The sequence below is a fragment of the Otolemur garnettii genome, unplaced genomic scaffold (assembly GCF_000181295.1).
Source record: "Otolemur garnettii isolate 467f Iridium unplaced genomic scaffold, OtoGar3 scaffold00147, whole genome shotgun sequence".
NCBI lineage: Eukaryota > Metazoa > Chordata > Mammalia > Primates > Galagidae > Otolemur > Otolemur garnettii.
In genome coordinates, this window is record NW_003852542.1 from 3,387,390 (window position 1) to 3,407,568 (window position 20,179).

At 42.9% G+C, this 20,179-nt stretch overlaps 1 protein-coding gene across 1 annotated transcript in view; it reads right to left on the bottom strand.

The window, feature by feature from the left end:
• Positions 1-4,275: 4,275 nt before the first annotated feature.
• Positions 4,276-20,179, bottom strand: part of DNAH6 (dynein axonemal heavy chain 6) — a 302,446-nt gene continuing 286,542 nt past the window's right edge. The window contains exons 71-76 of the mRNA XM_012811001.2: positions 19,776-19,903; positions 16,050-16,235; positions 15,454-15,526; positions 14,456-14,607; positions 11,100-11,322; positions 4,276-4,548 (exon numbers count right to left, since the gene is read on the bottom strand). Of these exons, the coding sequence (XP_012666455.1) occupies positions 4,445-4,548; positions 11,100-11,322; positions 14,456-14,607; positions 15,454-15,526; positions 16,050-16,235; positions 19,776-19,903 (866 nt within the window). The 3' untranslated portion in view covers positions 4,276-4,444. The remainder of the gene's footprint in view (positions 4,549-11,099; positions 11,323-14,455; positions 14,608-15,453; positions 15,527-16,049; positions 16,236-19,775; positions 19,904-20,179) is intronic.

The following is a 20,179-nucleotide window of genomic DNA, read 5'->3' on the forward strand; positions in this document are numbered from 1 at the left end:
GAGATTAAAAGTCAATGATCATCCTCTTCTGAAAGGTTTCAGCCAAGAGATCTACAGTCCTCATAATACTCTTCCCCTTGTAGGTTATGGTTTTCTTATGTCTAACTGCTTTCAGAATTTTCTCTTTCATATTAACTTTAGTGAAGTTAATTATGATGTGCCTAGGGGATGTCTTGTTTTGGGTGAGTCATGCTGGGGTTCTGAAACTATCTGCGATCTGAATTTCAAAGTCTCTTGGCATGTCTGGAAAGTTCTCTTTCATCATTTTATGAAGAAGAGCCTCTGTGTTTTGTGAAGGAACTTCATTGCCTTCAGGGATTCCTATAAGGCGAATATTGGTTTTCTTCAAATTATCTGAGAGCTTTCTGAGAGAAAGATCCGTTTTGTCCTCCATTTCTTTTGATCTTTGCACTCCTGGGCTTGTTCAAAAGCTTTGTCTTCAAAGTCAGAGATCCTTTCTTCTGCCTGTTCCACTCTGTTATGGAGGGATTCCACTATATCTTTCAGATCCTTGAGGGTTGCAACCTCTTGTCTCAGTGTTTCCAAATCTTTGATCATTTTATCTTTGAAGTTGTTGAATTCTTGAAACATCTTTTGAATAATTTCTTGAGATATCTTCTGAATAATTTCTTAAAATTCTAATTCCCTCCTTTCTTCCATTCTGTTTATCTTATTTGCTATCCAAATTCTGAACTCGATTTCTGACATCTTAGCCATCTATTTATAAATGGAGTCTTCAATTGCATCTGCCCCACTTTTCCTTGGGGGAGTTAATCTACTCTGGTTATTCAAGTTGACAGGGTTTTTCCACTGATTCCGCCCCATGCTGAGTTTACCCTGTTTGGAGACCTTATCAGAACCATTCAGTTAATGGCTTCTGGTTGTGCAGAGAGACAGGGAGTGTCTGTCATCTTCTCCCAGTTCTCAGGCGCTGGGGTGACCAGGGCCCAGCGGAACGGCAGCAGCTGTGTGGGAGCCTGCGTAGCTGGATCCAACCTCATTAGAAATGCTGGGGTACCCAGGGGAGGGGCAAGAGACCAGCAGCTGCCAGATCAGTCCTAGTTCAGCTCCACCAGAGCAACCAGGGGGTGGGGGGGCAGGGGAACTGCAGTGGTGGTGCAGGGGTGCTCGTGCAGCCAGATCAGTCCTAGTTTGGCCCCACTGGGGTTATCAGGGGGCAGATGAACAACAGTGGTTGTGCGGAGCACAAGAGTGGCCAAATCAGTCCTACTTCAGCCTGCTGGCAGATGGGGTGGGGGGCGGAGCAGGGGAATGGCGGCTGCTGGATCAATCCTTGTTCTGCCCAGCTGGTGTGGCCAGGGAGACAGGAGACCGGCAGCAGCTGATTCAGTTCTCATTCAGCCCCACCGTGGTGACTGGGGGAAGGGGAATGGCAGTGGCCAGATCAGTCCTTGATCAGCCTTGTTGGGGCAACCGGGGGTCAGGGGAATAGCAGCAGCTGTGCCGGGAATGCACACAGCCGGGTCAGTCCTAGTTCGGCCCTGCTGGGGCAACCGGGGGATAGGGGAACTGCTGCAGCTAGATCAGTCCTAGTTCAGCCCCACCAGAGCAACCAGGGGGCAGGGGAGCAGCAGCGGTGGTGCAGGGCATGCATGTGACCAGATCAGTCCTAGTTCGCCCGCTGGGGCAACTGTGGGGCAGGGGAACAGCAGCAGCTGTATCAGTCCTAGTTCACCCCTGCCAGGGCAACTGCAGGGGCAGAGGAATGGGGAACAGAGGACTCCTCTGCCGCCACCCGCTGGACACGCAGCACTAGTTAGCTGTTCTGGTCCCTCCTGGCATGGAAGCCCGGAGTGGGGAACTCCTCCGCTGCCTCCCACGGATGCACGTGGCTCTAGCAAACAGTTCTGGGCCCACCTGGAGTGGAAGCCTGGAGCTGGGATCTCCTCTGCTGCCCATGGGGTGCTTGATTCTAGCAAGCAGTTCTGGGCCTGCCCAGAGTAGGGGACTCCTCCACTGCTGCCCGCAGGGCATGCGCTGCTCTAGCAAGTAGTTCTGTGCCTGCTCAGAGCTGAGGGCTCCTCTGTGGCCACCCACTGCCCACAGGAGGTGTGTGGCTCTAGCAAGCAGTTCTGGGGCTCGCTTTGTACCTGTATTTGTGTTCTTAAATGCTCTTCCCTGGATTTAGAGCTTGCTGGGCCTGACCAGAGCGGGGACTCCTCCACAGGCCCCGCAGGGTGCTCATGGCTCTAGCAAGCAGTTTTGGGCCTGCCAGAATGGAAGACTCCTCCACAGCCACCCACAGGACATGCGTGACTCTAGCAAACAGTTCTGGGCCCACTTGGACCGGGGATTCCTCTGCTGCTGCCTGTGGGGCACATATGGCTCCAGCAAGCAGTTCTAAGTCCACCCATAATGGAGGGCTCCTCTGCAGCTGCCCACGGGACATGCACGGCTCTAGCAAGCAGATCTGGGCTTGCCTGGAGTTGGGGACACCTTCCCTGCTGCCTGCAGGGCCATTTGGCTCTAGCAAGCAGTTCTGGGCCTTCCCAGAGTGGGGGACTCCTGCACTGCCTTCATGGGGCATGTGTGGCTCTAGCAAGCAGTTATGGGCCCGCCAGGAGCAGTGGGCTCCTCCGGTGCCGACTGCAGTGCCCGTGGCTCTAGGAGCAGAGGACTCCCCTGCCACCACTGGTGGTGGGTTTTATACCTTTTGATTGTATTTTTGGGGTCACAGCTCACCTCAGCAAAGTTGTTGTGGGTTCTTCAATCTTCTCTCTTGGCTCAGCTCCAAACCATCAGCTTAGTTGCCAGATTTCTGTCCTTTAAATCTCCTGGATGGGAGCCTCTGTGGGAAGCTGGCTGCAGTCCGCCATCTTGGCTCTGCTCCTGACCTCTCTTTCCTAATCCCTCTGGCTCTGGATCAGAGTCTCAGAGTCTCACACCTGTCACAAGTTTCCTTCAGGGGCCTGGCCTTGATAGCTCACAAAACCTCATTAGTTCTGTCCAGGACTTGAGTGGGGCCAATAAAAAGTGGTTGTACTTATTTTCAGTCTGGCTTAGCGCGAGAATGATTGCCTGTGTTTGTAGCTCTGTCTTCCCTTCTTTTCCTGAGGCTTTGGTGGGCTCCAGTGCAGTCATTTCCCTGGGATTTATTGAAAGAGTAATGTGACCTATGTGCACACCTTTGTTCCCACTCAGGACCTGTGCCTACAGCTTTGTTCCCTTCCGTATGCCCTGTATCGTAGGACAAGGAGGGCAAAAGCCTTCCTGGCCTCCCTTGCCGCTATAATCTAGATTCTCCAATGAGATACACTTAGGTGATATTTGGAAGGTAGACATGGGCCGAAGTCTTCTTGAACAGTGATGGCAGTCACATGTCTGCTCCAGTAGACAGGTTGATGCAGTGGCAGGCTCTCCCTGCCCTCCATCCACCTGCCTCACAGCGTGGAGCAGCTGTGAGGTTGGCACTGTCCCCTGAAGCTTTCTCACCTGGGCTTATGGCAGCTGTGGTGCCTGGTATCCACCCTCTGACTTCTGGAGCTGCAGCCCTCCCCATAACTTCATTGCTCCTATTTTTGCTCAAAACACCAAGAGTAGTTTCTGATTTGTGAACTCAGCTCTGACTGACAGAGTGGCACTCCTCACTTCTCTGGGACTTGAGTCTGTTCTTACCTTTGCCAGGTGGGATAAAGGTGGGGAGGCAGCAATAGGCTGGGGGGCTGGGATCACTGCAGCTGGCCTGCTCCTACAATTCTTGCATAAGATATAGTGTGGCTTTTCCCAGAGTGGGGTGGCTCCCAGGTTTCTTGGGTGACTTATGGCCAGAGGAGGAAACAGACTCCTATCAACAGGGCTGACACAGAATGGCTCATCACAGTGGATACTCCAATTTAATGCTGGCCCAGCAACCTCTGCCTTTTAGGTGGCAGGGGCTCCAATGCACCTGGCTGGGATTTGGCTGGTTCTCAGGTTCACCCTAAAGTGGAAGTGAAAAAGTCCTCTGTATTTGCACAGGACTGACCTGTACTTCTGTGACAGCAGTAACGCTGCCCCACGGAGTGGGAAACTGGCACCGTGGGCCAAGACCTTAATAATCCGGCTCATTTGCTCCCCTAGTGGTTGTGATCATTGCATCAACCTCCCATATGTTGTTCATCTAAAGTGGAAATACAAGCACAGCTCTGATCGCCTTTCTTATCAGTATGAAGGGGAGGGAACCTGTGTGGGGAAGCAAGGCTGAGTCCTGGGTGGGAATAGCAGGTTTAATAGGTGGGTGCTGAACTCACTGCTTCCATATCAAAGTTTGGATTACAACATAAAGAACTCAGACACTTTTATTTTAGGTAGTAAAAGAAATAAAAATCACACTTAATATCCTAAGTCAAATAGAAGAACCATTTTGCTCACATAAATTCAAACCTTTCCCCTCTCCAGGAAGGATCTCTGGCCTGGTTCTTTTCATTGCTGAGATGGTGCCTTTTCACTCATTCAGCTGGCAGAGCAAAGCTGATCCCTTGGCAATCCAGTAGTCTTTGGATCGGTGGGAAGGTAATAGGATGGTAACCACGAAGTTGGTTGAATGGCCTAATTATGGATACGGGAGCAAAAAGAGTCATTAATGAAAGAATAACTTCTTGATACAAAGACAAGATACTGAGAGTCAAGACATATGGGCTATAGACCTGATTATCTCTAAAGATGCTGAGAAATAGTCCTTTATGGGTTTTAGTCTTATGTCTGTAAAATGAAGATTTTTAGAACAAGTGGTTCTTTCAGACTCATTCAGCTTAGGCTTTATATAACTTTGTGATCTGTAACTCTAAGTTCTCTGCAGTTGAAATCTGGGAGCACTGGACTAGGATTCAGTATTGAGCTTTGAGTGGGACTTGGGGACATGCAGTGGTAGGTTGGGCATCTATTTATTTGTCCAGTTGACTTCCCATCTATCCTTTTTATGCTGCAGTGGTAAGCACTTGGCCTCCTAAGAGGAATAAATAGAGTCACAGGTATTCTGTCCTGAGTTCTGGGACATCTGACATAAGAGATCACTTTTATAGCTTCATCATTGTGGACCTGTGTGAGAGGATCAGTACCAGAATGGGCCTGGCATCTTTTTGAGAGTCAGGCGGTTTCTAGTTTTTGATTCCACCAAAATTGGAGGATAACCTAAAGGACTTATTTATTAATAGAGATTAAAAATGATTTCTTGAACTTTTACTATGGAAAATACCCTTCCTTATGGACAGACTGGACAACCATCTTTGCAGTCAGAAAATACACAGTTGGAAACTGACAATCAGAAGCTTCAACAGAAACTTAAAAGTAATGACTGAACTGTCTGAAGAAAGTGAAATGGAAATCCACAGGCTATTAACAGTAGAGGAAAATGGTTACAGCAAGAAGAGAAACTTTCCAAAGTAGATGAAGAGATCAGCCTTGCAGCTGAGGAGTTAGGAGACCTACAAAAAGCATAAAAGATCTTGAAGAAGATAATTTTTATTGAGGGAAGATTCTTTCTTGTAAGAAAAAAGGACACAGAAATTGGTGGGTAGTTTTACTTCCATCTGTGGATAAGAGTGCTGATATGTTAGTTCAATTTAATACTGAGTACACATGGTGTTTGTTTTTCCATTCTTGTGATATTTCACTTAGGAGGATGGTCTCTAGTTCCATTCAGATTGTTGCAAAAGGCATTGATTCTTTTTTTTTTTTTTCTGTTATGGCTGAGTAGTACTCCATGGTATACATATACCATATTTTATTAATCCATTCATGAATTGATGGACACTGGGGTTGATTCTACAACTTTGTCATTGTCAATTGTGCTGCAGTAATCATTCTAGTGCAAATGTCTTTTTGACAAAATGACTTTTTTTTACCTTTGGGTAGGTATCCATTAGTGGGATTGCTGGAAACTGGTAGGTCTACTTTCAGTTCTTTGAGTAATCTCCGTACTATTTTCCATACAGGTTGTACTGGTTTGTGGTCTCATCAACAGGGTGTAAGTTTTCCTTTCTCTCTGCATTCATGCCAGCATCTGTTATTTTGGGACTTTTTGATAAAAGCCATTCTCATGAGGGTTAGGTGATATCTCATTGTGGTTTTGATTTGTATTTCTCTGATTATTCACGACACTGAACATTTTTTCATGTGTTTATTGGCCATTAGTCTATCTTCTTTTGAAAAGCTTCTGTTCAAGTCTTTTGCCCACTTTTCCAAGGAGCTGATTTTTTTCTTGCTAATTTGCTTGAGTTCTTTGTAGATTCTTGTTATTAATCCTTTATTGGAAGTATAGCTTGTGCATATTTTCTCCCATTCTGTAGGTTGTCTATTTAATCTATTGACTGTTTCCTGGGTTACAAAGGAAATTTTTAATTTAATCAAGTCCATTAATTTATTTTTGTTTTTTACTGTGATTGCCCCTGGAATTTTTGTCATAAATTCTTTACCTAAGCTGATATCTAGGAGAGTTTTTCCAACATTTTCTTCTAGGATTATTTTTTTTTCTCATTTAGAATTCTTATGGTTTCATGTCTTAGATTTATGTCTGGTATCCATCTTGCATAAATTTTTGTGAGTAGTAAGAGAAATAGATCCTGTTTCAATCTTCTACATGTGGCTCTCCAGTTTTCCCAGCACCATTTATTTTTTGTTTGTCTTTTCAAAGAGCTAATTTTGTGTTTCATTAATATTCTGTATTATTTTACTGTCTTAGATTTCATTTAGTTCTGGTCTGACCTTAGTTATTTCTTTTCTTTTGTGGGATTTGGGGTTTGGTTTGCTGATTCTTATCTAGTTCCTTAAGATAATTAATTAGATTGTTGATTTGTGATCTTTCTGTTTCTTTGATGTGTGCATTTAACACTATAAATTTTCCTCTTAGGGCTGCTTTTGCTCAATCCCACAGATTTAGATAATCTTTGTCCCTGTTGTCATTTAGTTTGAGGAATTTTTTGATTCCCACCTTAATTTCTTCCTTGACCCAATAATTACAAACCTGAGTAGGTTTATAAATGTCCATGACTTTGGGTAGAATTGATCAATTTTTTTTGAAGTTTATTTCTAATTTTATTTCCCTATGGTCTGAGATGATACAGAGAATAATCTATATTTTTGAAAATTTCTATTATTTTAATTTTATTGTCCACTAGTATCTCTTTCCTCTTCTTTTGAGACTTCAATGACATGGATATTAGATCTTTTGATATTGAAATATTGGTTTCTGAAGCTCTTTTTACTTCTTTTCTTCTTCTTTCTCTGTTTTCTTCAGATTTTATATTTTCTATTAACCTATCAATATCTTCAAGTTCACTGATTTTCCTCCATCATTTCCATTCTGTTATTGATCCCATAGTAAATTTTATGTTTTAGTTATTGCCTTCTTTTTAGTTCCAAAGTTCATATTTTACAGTTTGTATTTCTCTGCTGAGTATATCTATTATTAAATTAACTTCTTATGTGTTTATCTTTATTTCATCTAACATAGTTGTAATCAATGCTGTAAGATGTTTATCTGACAAGTCTAACATCTTGGTTGGCATTTGTTGTTTTTTACCTTGGGATTTGGTCATATTTTCCTGATGCTTGGTTATTTTTCAGTGATTTTAGATTTTATCATGAAGATTTTAAATATTACCCTGTTTCCCCAAAAATAAGACCTACCCCCAAAATAAGCCCTAGCAGGATTTCTATGCATTTGTTAAATATAAACTCTACCCCGATAATAAGACCTAGTGCATTCTGTCACGGAGAGGAAGACATCCTCTGAAAATAAGCCCTAGTGTGTCTTCTTGAGAAAAAATAAATATAAGATGTGTTTTGTTTTCGGAAATATGGTATGTTGTACAGGCTTATTTAAAATTTCAGGAGAAAGTTGATTTTTTTTGGTTTGTTTTTGTTTTAGTAGGCAATCAACCCATTTATGTTCAGACATATTTTGTTTTGCCTTCTAGTGGTTTTTCCAGTGTTAGCCCAGTTTTCTAAGTTTTTGCTGTGCTGCTTGGCCCTGCCCTGCCTCTTGCTATTCAGACATTAGTCTAAGACTCGGGTAGTGATTTAAATTATATTTCAGTTCTCAAGGTCTTTGCTAGGCTGTTTTTGGTCTGTTCCATATATTAGGGATAAGTCTGGGACTTGGGTGGTGGTTTAAGTTATAGTTTTGTTCTCAAAGTCTTAGCTATGCTGTGTTGGGTCTGTCTTGCCCAAATGCCACGCAGACAGTTGGAACTTGAGCGGTTGTTTAAATTGGAGGTCTGTCCTCAAAGGCTTTGCTATGCTGTTTGGTTTTTGAACCTGAATTGTGCAGATTTAAATATTTAAATAAAGGGACCACCTTCTACCACTTGGAGGGGCATTTCTTCTTCAGTTTATGGCCACAAATATGGGGTTTTGACACAGTTTTGGCCATCTGGTCCACTGCCTTGGTGCAGTTCTATGACTCAGCCTGTAGTGGAATAGAGTTAGGCAAGAAGAAATAGAGAAAAAGCAGGTTTCCCCTCATGCTTTGCTGATTGCAGAAGTCCTTTTCTTGTTTTGTTTTGTTTTGTTTTTTTTTTGCCAGAAAAACAGTTTATTTCATAATTTTAGTCAATAATCAGACAAATGATTTAATTAAAAATAGGCAAAAGACACGGATAGACACTTCACCAAATAAGATATAAATAAGTTCATGAAAAGATGGCTAATGTCATCAGTCATTAGGGAAATGCAAATTAAAACCACAGTGAGATACAAGTATATACTGTATATATTCTAAAATTAAAAAGACCAAATGATGGTGTGTATATGAAAGAACTGGAACTCTCTTACACTAGTGGTAGAAATTTACAAGTATATACTGTATATATTCTAAAATTAAAAAGACCAAATGATGGTGTGTATATGAAAGAACTGGAACTCTCTTACACTAGTGGTAGAAATTTACATGGTCTAGTTACTTTAGAAAATAGTTTGGCTCAGTGCCTGTGGCTCAAGTGGCTAAGGCGTCAGCCACATACACCTAAGGTGGCGGGTTCGAATCCAGCCTGGGCCTGCCAAATAACAATGACGGCTGCAACCAAAAAATAGCCAGGCATTGTCACGGGCACCTGTGGTCCCAGCTACTTGTGAGGCTGAGGCAGGAGACTCGCTTGAGCCCAGGAGTTGGAGGTTGCTGTGAGCTGTAATGCCACGGCACTCTACCCAGGGTGACAGCTTGAGGCTCTGTCTCAAAAAAACAAAACAAAACAAAACAAATCAAAACAAAAGAAAATAGTTTGACCCTGTCTCTAAAAATAGCTGGGTGTTAAAAAAAAGAAAGATAGCTGGGTGATGTGGCAGGTGCCTGTAGTCCTAGCTACTCAGGAGGCTGAGGCAAGAGAATTGCCTGACCCCAAGAGCCTGAGGTTGCTTTGAGCTGTGACGCCACCGCACTCTACCTGGGGCAACAAAGCCAGAGTCTGTCTCCAAAAAAAAAAAAAAGAAAACAGTTTGGCAGTTTCTTAAAAAGTTAAACATACACCTACCCTGTGGTCTATCTATTCTGTTCCTAGACATTTATCAGGAGAAGTAAAAGCACATGTCCACATGAAAACTTACACATACTATTATTAAAAAATACCTTTTTATACTTTTTAGATTTGCTATAGAAATGGGAGATCAAGGCATGTGATAGGAATTTATATATTAGTTGTATTCTGTATGTCACTCTCAGGAAATATGCTTTTTTTTTTTTGTGGGAGACAGGATCTTGCTCTGGGCTAGAGTGCAATGGTGTCATCATAACTCATTGCAACCTCATACTCCTGGGGGCTCAAGTGAGCTTTTTGTCTCAGCCTCTTGTAGCTGAGACTACAGGTACACATCACAATGCCTGGCTAAAGGAAACATACTTTAAATGCAGACATTATTAGAAATATATATATATATTTATTTATTTATTATCAGTATCCATATTCTCCACCCAAATAAGAGAATTTAAGCTTGTTTTACTTTTTCTTCTCTGCTCCCTCTCCCATACTTCTATCATCTGGAATATAGTTTTAATTTGTTGTTAAAATTGTTTTTTGTGATCAAACATTTAAAGACTTAGTTCTATATTGGATTATTTAAAAATAGAGGGTCAGTGATGATTGACAGACCCTTGGCAGGTCCCAAACTGTCTTTATCTGAACTTCTTTTTTAGATGATAGTTTGGTTGCATTTTGAATTCTGGTTTAAAGGTATTTTCCCTCAGCCCTTTGAAGATGTTTCTCCATTATGTTGTTTTATTCACTGTGGATAATGAGAATTGTCTGATGACAATCCAATCCTCATTTTCTGGAATTCCAGTTCTAGCAGTATTAATACATCTTCACTGTTTTCTTTGGTTGCTTTGAGAATTTTCCAGATATCTGATAGTCTTAAGTATCATTTTGGTATATCTAGGTCTCTTTGAAAATTGGATTGTTTATTTGCTGTATATTTTAACATTTCATCCCTATTGCTTTGTGAGATCTCACCATCTTAAGAACTCAAGTATTTCATTAGTTTTGGGAAATTGTAAGCCATTATTTTTCCAAATATTCCTGCTCCTTTACATTCTCTTTACATTCTCCTTCCTGGTTGCCTACTAGATAAATGTTGAAAATTCCAGCTCTTTCCAAGGTGTACCCTGCCACGCCCGGTCTCAGTGTGCTGTATTCTGAGAGACTTCCTGGGTTCATTCCTGTTGCTCTTCTTTAGGTGTCTGGCGGCTTATCCATCGAGATCACTTTCTTTCTGTCTGGTTCCTTTTTGGGGGGCTGTACCTCAGTTCAAGTCTACTCAGAGTTTTGCAGAGTTTTGAGTTTTCTATTTATTAGTTTATTTTAAAGTCTCTTTTCTGCAGTTTATCAAAATGGATTTGTTGAGAGAGCCATTTTAGTGTTTAATTAGCCCATCATTTGAAACTGGAAGTCTCTGCTCAGTAAGTTCTATTTTCTTTTCTTTAGATTCTAACAGAAGCAAGCATTATTTTATAATATTAATATACACTCAGTATTAGAACAATTTAAAGCATTTATAAATTTTTACATTATAGGTGGCCCCATTTTAAGTCCAGTTAATTGACCACAATCCCTCCTAGATTGCAATTTATATTGGTCATTATTTGTACTATATCTTGAGGACATTCTCACCTGTGGTCGAGAGTGTTCCTGCCCGGGCCCCTGTTTTATAAAGTGGGGAGTGGTACAGGGTTGGGTCTGGCTCGTAATTTTGCTGTGGCTCAAAATGCACCACAGGCAGCATTGGATTCATCTGTCCTGGCAACGCGTCTTCTATCACCATCTCCTTATCGTCCCATCGAGAAGCATCCATGAACATCCCGTGCACAAGAACACCATCCTCAGGAGAGGGCAACTGTAAGGCAACCACAAGTGTAAAGGTGGGGAGAAAAGAAGGGAGGAGCATTTGTGAGCCATTTCCTGTGTTTCACATCCTCACCAGGAAATTCTAAGAAAACACACTATAAATTGGTGGTATTACTCATGTTTTAGAGAGGGCAGTCCCGAGACTTTGAGAGGCAGAGTAACTTGGTTCTTGGTTTGACATCAAATTTCATGCTTCTTCTCCTCCCTTAAGGTGTCTAATAGGGGATATCTCTGGGAAGCCCACTTACAGGCTTCAGACTATCTGATGTAATGACTTTCCCCCTTCTCATGGGGAGCAGATAAGAGGACCGGGATTATCATCCGTTATTCTTAGCAAGACCTTCTGAGAAGACATATATCTGCAATAATATTTGCAGAGTGCTTATGGAAAGTTCTTTTTTTTATTTTATTTCGCCTCTATTATCATGCTTACTTTTTAAATGTTTTCCCCTAATAGAGAGAGAGAAAGAGAGAGAGAGATAATGCCTCTGAGTCCTGTGATGGGTATCTCCACAGGTGTACAATTTTTGCTGATTGGGGGCACATTGTCATCCTTCCTCAAACACTGAGTGAATTGGGCCAATTCTGGCTCCAGACCTTTGGATAATTGGAGCTTCATGCCTGCAGGCAGAGGACCAAGCAGTGCCAACAATGTGCAGTGCATATATTATATTGTCTAGAAGGAAGGTAAACTAAGTTCTTTTGTTGTTCTGAGCTTTCTGTTTCTTCGGTGCAGTGGGGTGGGCCATCCTGTTTTGAGGGCAGCTATGTATGCGGGTTTGCCTGAAAACCATCTTGCTACCTACTTGCCAAGTCATGTGGACATCCACCCAGAAGGAGTGCCTTTTTCTAAGCTGCACAAAGGTGGTAAACAGGCTGACAGCAGTCCTGCCAGTATGTAACAGAGATAAAGCTGTCCAAAAACATGGCTTCTCTATCTCTTACAGACATTTGCTGGGTGGACCAAGAGATGGGCCAGCTAGATGATAAGAAGTTTCCACAGATCTTGGAGATTGTAAAGTATTGCCATAGCTCAGTGTACATGACCCAAGCAGAGACATGATGTAAACTGGGGTCGGGTGGAGGTATAGATGCCCCTGTGGTCCCTGTAAACTTCTGTCTGTTATAAGATTCAGCCTCTGTGGCAGATGGAGTGTGCCAGGCACAGAGAAGGGCCTGCATCCTGTAAGGATCTGGGGACGGCTTCTCTGCAGGTGTCATTTTGCCCTTCTTCAGTCTCCTTTATTCCTGACATGGGCCTGGGACACCCTCTTGATTAAAAGGACTTCCAATAATAAGGAATACATCTCTAAATTATTTTATCTTTCTTTAAAAGGTCTTTTCATACTGAAGAGAATTTCTTCAAAGACATAATCTTTTTTACTGCCATTTTAAGACACAAGCAATTAGGAGGCATGGATATTATCATATTTCATTGAGTAAGCCACGAGAATAGAATTAATCTGGTCTTTGTATGTTTTTGCTAATCAGAGAAAAGAGTTGATCAACCAGATCAGGATGGGGTGAATATTGATAGGATTACCCAGGAGCAATTCCTCCTGAGTAATATAATGATATTTCAAGGAAAGTTTAATAAAAGCCACTCACCTCAACTACGCTGATTAATTAGTGAACATTTACTTGGCAAAAGTGATCTGGAGTAGATCTGGAGTAGATCTTTGGTTTTATAGCACATATAGAAAATTCTTTTTTTATGCTGGGGCGGACAGATGCTTTGATGCAGGGGCTGCCCAGCCTCATCCATATCTTAGCACATCTCAGCTGGGCAGCTAAGACTGATAGTGGCAGTTCTCATCCTTGGCTGTATACTGGAATCACTGGGGAACTTTAAAAAATAATGATGCTTGGGACCACCCTTAGAGATATGGATGTAATTCAGGTGTGGTTTGGGTATCAGCATTTGTAACAGCTCTCCAGCTCTCCAGTGATTCTAACCATGGTTAGGAATCACTGATGTTCTAGAGCAGTAGGTCTTAAACTATTAGTGGGCTCAAAATCCCCTGTAGGAAATGTTATAATATAGATTTCTGGGCCCCAGCCTAAAGCTTCTGATTCAGTAGGTATAAAATGGAGCCTTCAAATTTGCATTTTGATTAAGTTCCCAGGTGATGCTGATGCTATTGGTCTGGAAGACCCCACTTTGAGAACCACTGCACTAAAGGGAGTAAATTACATAGTAAACAACTTGACTGCTTCCTTAGCACATTCCTATTGGTTTTTAAAGTGTTTATAGTTATAAAATGTATGAAGTGAATATATCAATTCTGCTAAGAGGCAGCTGAATGAATGACATAAATTTAGCTTATGATAATATTTATTGTGGGTGTACTAAGTGCTGTTCACATGACATTTGCCATTCTATTCACACTGCACTACAGCTCTGAGGTTGGTGACATCGGCCCCATTTTGCAGATGAGAACACAGAGGTTCTCATGACACATTAGCAATATGTAGTGGTCCAGCACACATAGCTGGTGAGGGGAGAGTCAGAATTCAAACTCAAACTTGTCTGATTCTGAAACCCTTGTTTTCAACCTCTTGCTACCTTGCCTCTGCAGGATAGAGAAAGTTACTAGGGGTATCTTAAAGAAAATAGTATTGCTTAAAAAATATTTCTATAAGTCAGACTTGTTTTATTTTATTTTTTTATTGACAGAGTCTCACTATGTCACCCTTGGTAGAGTGCTGTGGTGTCACAGCTCACAGCAACATCAGGCTCTGGGGTTTAAGTGATTCTCTTGCCTCAGTCTCCCAAGTAGCTGTGACTACAGGTGCCCACCACAACATCTGGCTATTTTTTGTTGCAGTTATCATTGTTGTTTAGCTGGCCCAGGCCAGCTTCAACCTGTTAGCCTTGGTTTATTTGCTTGGAGCCTTAACCACTGTGCTATGGGCCCTGAGCCAAGTCAGACTAATTTAGGCAGTTCCCATCTAGTTATTGCTAATTGAGGAAGAGTTTATCCGAGGGATGTGATTACCATCCTGCCTTTCCTGCTCTTGCAAATGGTAGGTGGTAGGGAAGTGGGGCATGGGAGATTGGCTGAAATTTTCAAGGACAGTGGGAGAGAGTCTACTTTGTTGTATAGTCACATGGACGATACCTCCAGGTCCATGGGCAGTTCTTGTCCAAACTGCACTGTCTTGGCAGCTTCTATCACTGCAGCTTGATCCCGATAGGCAGGAATCATGTTGTACTTGAAATTCAGCTCATCTATGGGCAAATTATATTTCCGAGCATGATTTTGAAGAGTTCCTGTACATAAGAAAACCAGAAAACTGGGTCCTCCAAACAGCACTGCTACTCCATAAACACTGGCCTTCATCACCCCATCCGGGCTGGCCTAGTGTTAGAGAGCTTCCCCATACAGAAGACTCAGCTGTTAATACCTTGATCTGAGATACTTCACAGAGACAGGAAGCCTGTGGGTCACATGAGAGGTAAGGACCCAAGGAGTGTATAGGTTCTGGCCATGGGTAGGAAGAGAGGGAAGGAGGCTAAGTCTGAAGCACATTGCCCTGCAGTGAGGGGGCAAACCTGTGAGGAAGTTTCAGGGCCCAATCTCACAACTACAGGATCTTGTCTAACTTTAACTTGTTTTAGATGGGCTATTTATTAGAGATTAAGAATGAGACAGATTAAGGCCCAGGCTAATTAGTCTCTAGTAGCCCAAAGACCTTGGTCTGTCCCCTCTGGGCTTTCTAGCCAGCTTCTCCAAGGGCTGATACAGGAACATCAAGAGTATTTCTTAGAGGAAAGGAAGCTGATCAGACCAGAGCCTGAGCTGGGGAAGAGCATTGGTGCCCTTGAGCATGGGTCACACAGGGAACTGAGGCACACACCGTGCATTCACAGAGGCAGGAGTGCCTGCACTTAAGGAATCTGAGGAGACAGGGGTTAGGTTTCTGGGGAACATTGGCTATTTCTGTTAACCTTTTTCTCCACAAAGGCAAGGAAGAGCGAGATGTTGCCATACTGCCCTATGACCAGCTGCCCCTGTCAGGCCATTAGCCCCTGTGCCTTCTCCCTAGCTCCTAGAAGCCCTGTGTACACCAAATTGTAATCTTCCTGTGGGGATTTTCCTAAGGAAAGGACCAGTACCTGTTAGAAATCCTTGAGGAAAGAAGAAACCAGAGATCCAGTAGGATTTGGGCTGTCCTCTTTTGAGCCACAACTGAAGAAGAAACATCATATCATGATACACTTTGATATTTTGTTTTTGAGATGGACACTTTGTCTTCTAAATCAAAGTCTTACTTTGAAGGGCCTCTCAAGGGGCAGAGTCTAACTGGCCTGAGTTAGTCACCACTCCCATTTTGCTGCCCTCTGTTCCCTTCCCTAGCCACCAGCCCATGACTACAAACCCGAATCTGGTTGTTATAGGGCATAGTTAGAGGGAGATGGCAGCAAAGTCACAATGCTGTTTGGACTCATTTCATATTGGTTAGTATTGAATAATGGGGTCCCATGAACTTTAGCTGAAACCCCAAGGATGGCCTGGAATTAACATGGAATGTGGGGATAAGGGCCTAGGGCAAATGACATAATCAGTGTAGGACTCTCAATGGGATAACCTTCTGGAAGCTTCTGTTTCTCTGGGCTCAGCCTATCAATGGTTGTCAGTCAGAGCTTCCTAGAGACTTTAAGGGACTATACTGTCAGACTCATTCAAACCCCAAAGAAGCAAATTTTCTTACATCTACAAATGCAGTTCTCAGAATAAGGTCTTTGACCCATGATCCTAGTGGCTTCAGAGATGGGTAGGCTGTGTTGGACCAGAGAGACGGAACCTGGTTGTTGAGAAAACTGTTATACACTTTTTCCATTTCTTCAGACATTACCACAAGTCCAGCAATAGCTTTGTCAAGCGTTTCTAGAGAAATCTGAAAGAATAAGAAAAGGATTGTAATTATCAGGTGCTAATGACACTCATTCATGGCAGCAGGAACTATCTTGGTTGAAGGCCTGCTTGCTGGGTTTCATCTTCTCTTCACACCATCTGTTGGGTTGGACCCTCTAATATTCTATGCATTTTTATAGCACATGACCATAGGGTGTAACGTTTGGGGGATGGGGGTTCAGGCAGTTAATAGCAGAATCCAGCACAGTGGAAGGAAAGGAAGGAGAAATCTTGAAGTCTGGAGAAATGGCTGCAAGAAATGTCACTGTCCAACTCTCCTCCAAGCCAAAGGAAAAACAGACCTGATAGTGATTTGGGAATTACAGGTGTGGGAAGTTGAAGTGGGGATAAGAACCACCTCATGTCACTGGCCAACTCTGCCTAGGGCATGTCCCCAGTCCCCAGAGTTAGAGCAGAAAGGGGAGATTTTTTAGATGAGACCAATCTTTTGGCTGACGTCAGGGGATCTTCTTGCACTGGAAATCCTTCCTTAAACATAGCCCTTCTCCACTCTGCCTCTTAACACAAGACAACGGCAGGCAGTAGTCCTGGGAGATTCTGGGCTGGCAGCAGAGCACAGGGTGGTATTTGCCAACATCTAAAACACAGGGGAGCATATAGATGGGTTATTGCTCTCATGGGTTCCAGTTTTGTGAAAAATGCCATATAGTGGGAAAATATAATAGGAAGATATTGGCGGCAAGATCTATGTTGATTAAATAACCAAATGAGTCTTGGGACCACGTGCACATAGTCCTAGTGGCAGGCAATGTGTGGATGAAACAAGGCTAGTCATCTTTTCATTCTTTTATAAATCTGTTCCTTGGTACCCTCTTCCCTTGCCTCTTTTTATAAGAGGCAGTGGTGACAAAAAGAAGAGTATAAATTCAACATGTTGAAATTCTGAAGAACCTCTTGCAGCAGAGTGTATACAGGAAGGAGGCTCAGCCAGGGCCAAGAACAGACTGCATCTTAGACACCAGAAATGGAAAAAGTTAGCAGAGACTTATCTAAAATGCAGGGAGAACCATCAAATGAGAGATGGAAGGATAAGACCTTCCAGGACCTTCAAGGTCTGCTTAAAGGAGAAGGTCACAGTCCGTTTGGTTCTCCTACAGGTGTGTTAACTGGGAGAGAGTGCACTTCAAATGCTTTCCTTTTCTGGCAGCTAGAAGCCTAAACAACTGGTGGCTTTTTTACTCCCAGGGCTGCCCCGTCTCAAGTTCTGTAACTATCTGGGCAAGAGTGAGCTCCTAGGATGGCTGCTCCTGAGCCTCCTGGGTGCTGCCACCTTCCCTTGGTTTTTTTTGTTGCCACTATGGTGCTGGCTGGCTGTTCCCAAGGGGAAATGAAGGTGAGGCTGGGAACAAAGCCAGGGCAGGGCAGGACTAGGCCTTGAGGTCTAGGACTAGAGGACAAGGAGGATCCTAGTGCAGGCTCTGCATAGGTGCTGGCCCTTCCTCCGATGGGGGTCTGGGCTGTGATTCCTGATGGCCCTGCAGGCTGGATTTCCCAGGGCTCCTCTCCTTATCCTTTTTTTTTTTTTGGCCAGGGCTGGGTTTGAACCCACCACCTCCACCTCCGCCCTACTCCTTTGAGCCACAGGCGCCGCCATCCTTATCCTTTTATTAGGTGAATTCCTTTGTTAGTGGTAGAGTTTGTTTGACTAGAAGAAATGACTATGGGGAGACTTGAGACACACTTTCATTCACTGTACATTCAAACATTCATGGAAGATTTAGTATGTCAGTTACTAAGGAAAGAGGAATGACTAATATACCAGTTCCCTTCTTTTTAAGTTCTTTGTCAGAGTAGACATACTCATGGGAAGATAATTACAAAAAAATGTAGCAAGAACAGTGATGGACACAGATACCTGAAATTACAAAGCCCCAAGGAGGGGCTCCTGAGTCATCTGGTGGTGAAGGGAAGAGCTGTTGTTCCACAAAGGTGTTATGGATGGGGTGATGTTTGGACTTGCCTATCTTTAAGTAGGTGAAATGTCATGATGTAGAAAAGGCAAGAGATGAGTAGCATCCATCTCTTCTTCTTCTTCTTCAGAATAGTAGTACCCCCTCAGTGTTAGCTGGGCACATAGCACTCCAGCTGGAGGCTGCATTTCCCAGCCTCCCATGTAGCTGGCGTGTGGCCATGTGACCAGGTTTTGGCTAATGGGATATAAGAAGAAATAATATCTACTGCTTCTGGATCATGTTTTTATAAGTAAGCTGCCTTTTTGGGGGGCCTCTCTTTTCTACTTTCCATTGGCTGGCAAAAATGGATATTGGAACAGCTGCCTTGGACCTAGAGATGGAAGTTACCTGTTGAAGCTGGAGGATCCAACTTGCTCATTACCTGGATGAGCTCCCAAAGCAAGATGAACTACCTGACCTAGACAGGGCTTCCTCTGGGATGTTGGGGAGAGTAAAGGGAGTTTCCATCTTGTTTTGGACTGTATTATGGGGGTCTTTATCACAGCAGCTTACTCTGTACTCTGATTCATTGGATATAGAAGGTGATAAGCCCCAGTCTGGCTACCTGACCTTCTGACCTTGGTGCATACCTGACTAGATGCCATCGTTCCAAAATGAGGACTTCATGTACTCAGCTGACCCAGGGCCCATCTAATCAGCAAGGCTAGGTGTTGCCAGCCAAGCAGCAATGTTTGGAGACTTTGCTTTCCTAAGAGGGGACAAAATGGTCTTTGGCTTTAAAAGATGGCCCAGTTCCCCCTCAATCTTACCCTCAGGCTTTGACTCTGGACTAGGAATTTGATGCCTTGCTTAGCAGTAATACTTTTCCTATTAAATGCTCAATACTTGCTCTCTAATAGTTTTAATTTTTCTTTTATCAAAGTTTTGCACAAAGAAACTAGGAAGTCCTTAAACTATCATTATAAATCAAGGCAATACAGAGGGAAAGTATCTGTGAACCTAAGGCAAAGGATCAAAGAATTGTTTGCAAATTTTAGTTGTATTGAAATCATGGGGTGAGACCGATGTACTCCCAGGCCTCACCTTAAGAAATCTGAACTCAGTAGGTCTGGAGTGGGATCAAAGGATCCGAATTTTGAACACACACCATAGGGGATTCTAATGTAGGCATTTTGTGGCCCACACTTGTAGAAAATCTGGTTTTCATAGTTTTCTTTAACAACATTACTGAACACATACTAGACATCAGGAAAAAGCACTGATTCTGGGTTCATGAAGTGCCTTGGTCCCCGATCAATTTCTAGTGCATCAGTGATAATTCTGAGGGTATAGATTAGGATAAGGAGGAGACAGAGGACTTGTAGTGTTACGTATTCACTCTGTCATTATTAGAAAACGGGAATACAGACCCGTTAGAGGAGGATATATTGAATTCTAGACAAGCTGGGTTTGAAGAGTTGGTAGTGTATCCAAATGGAGAATTTGAAGTGATGAAAAGGGAAAATGCTAAGAACACTCATATTACTGTACAGTAAGTTCTCTATAAAGCTCTGACACCCAGTAGCAATGCTGGAAGGGAGCTCTCATACGTGGATTAACTTCAGCAGGTTGTTAAACCGGTCCACTTCCTGTCCAAGAACCGTGGTCAAGGAGTTCAAGCGTCCCTGGGGATCCTTGATGAAAAGGCTCTCAGAAGCACCCTCCATTTCCAATTTTTCTGAAACACAAAGAGCCAATTCCTCAGGTCAGTCATTACTGATTTATGGTCTCAGAACATTACTATCATAATGTGTTTATCTTCACATTTTTCTAAAGCCAGTTTCTCTCATTATTTACGCCAGATACACAGGGCTTAAATGTGACAGTATTTCTCCAATTTAGAACACTTTAGTGATTAACCTGTGTTTATATAGGAGCAATCACAGAAAATCAGGCTTAAATTTATGCACCTGAATCAGGGAATATATCTATATGTATAGCAGACCTATATATG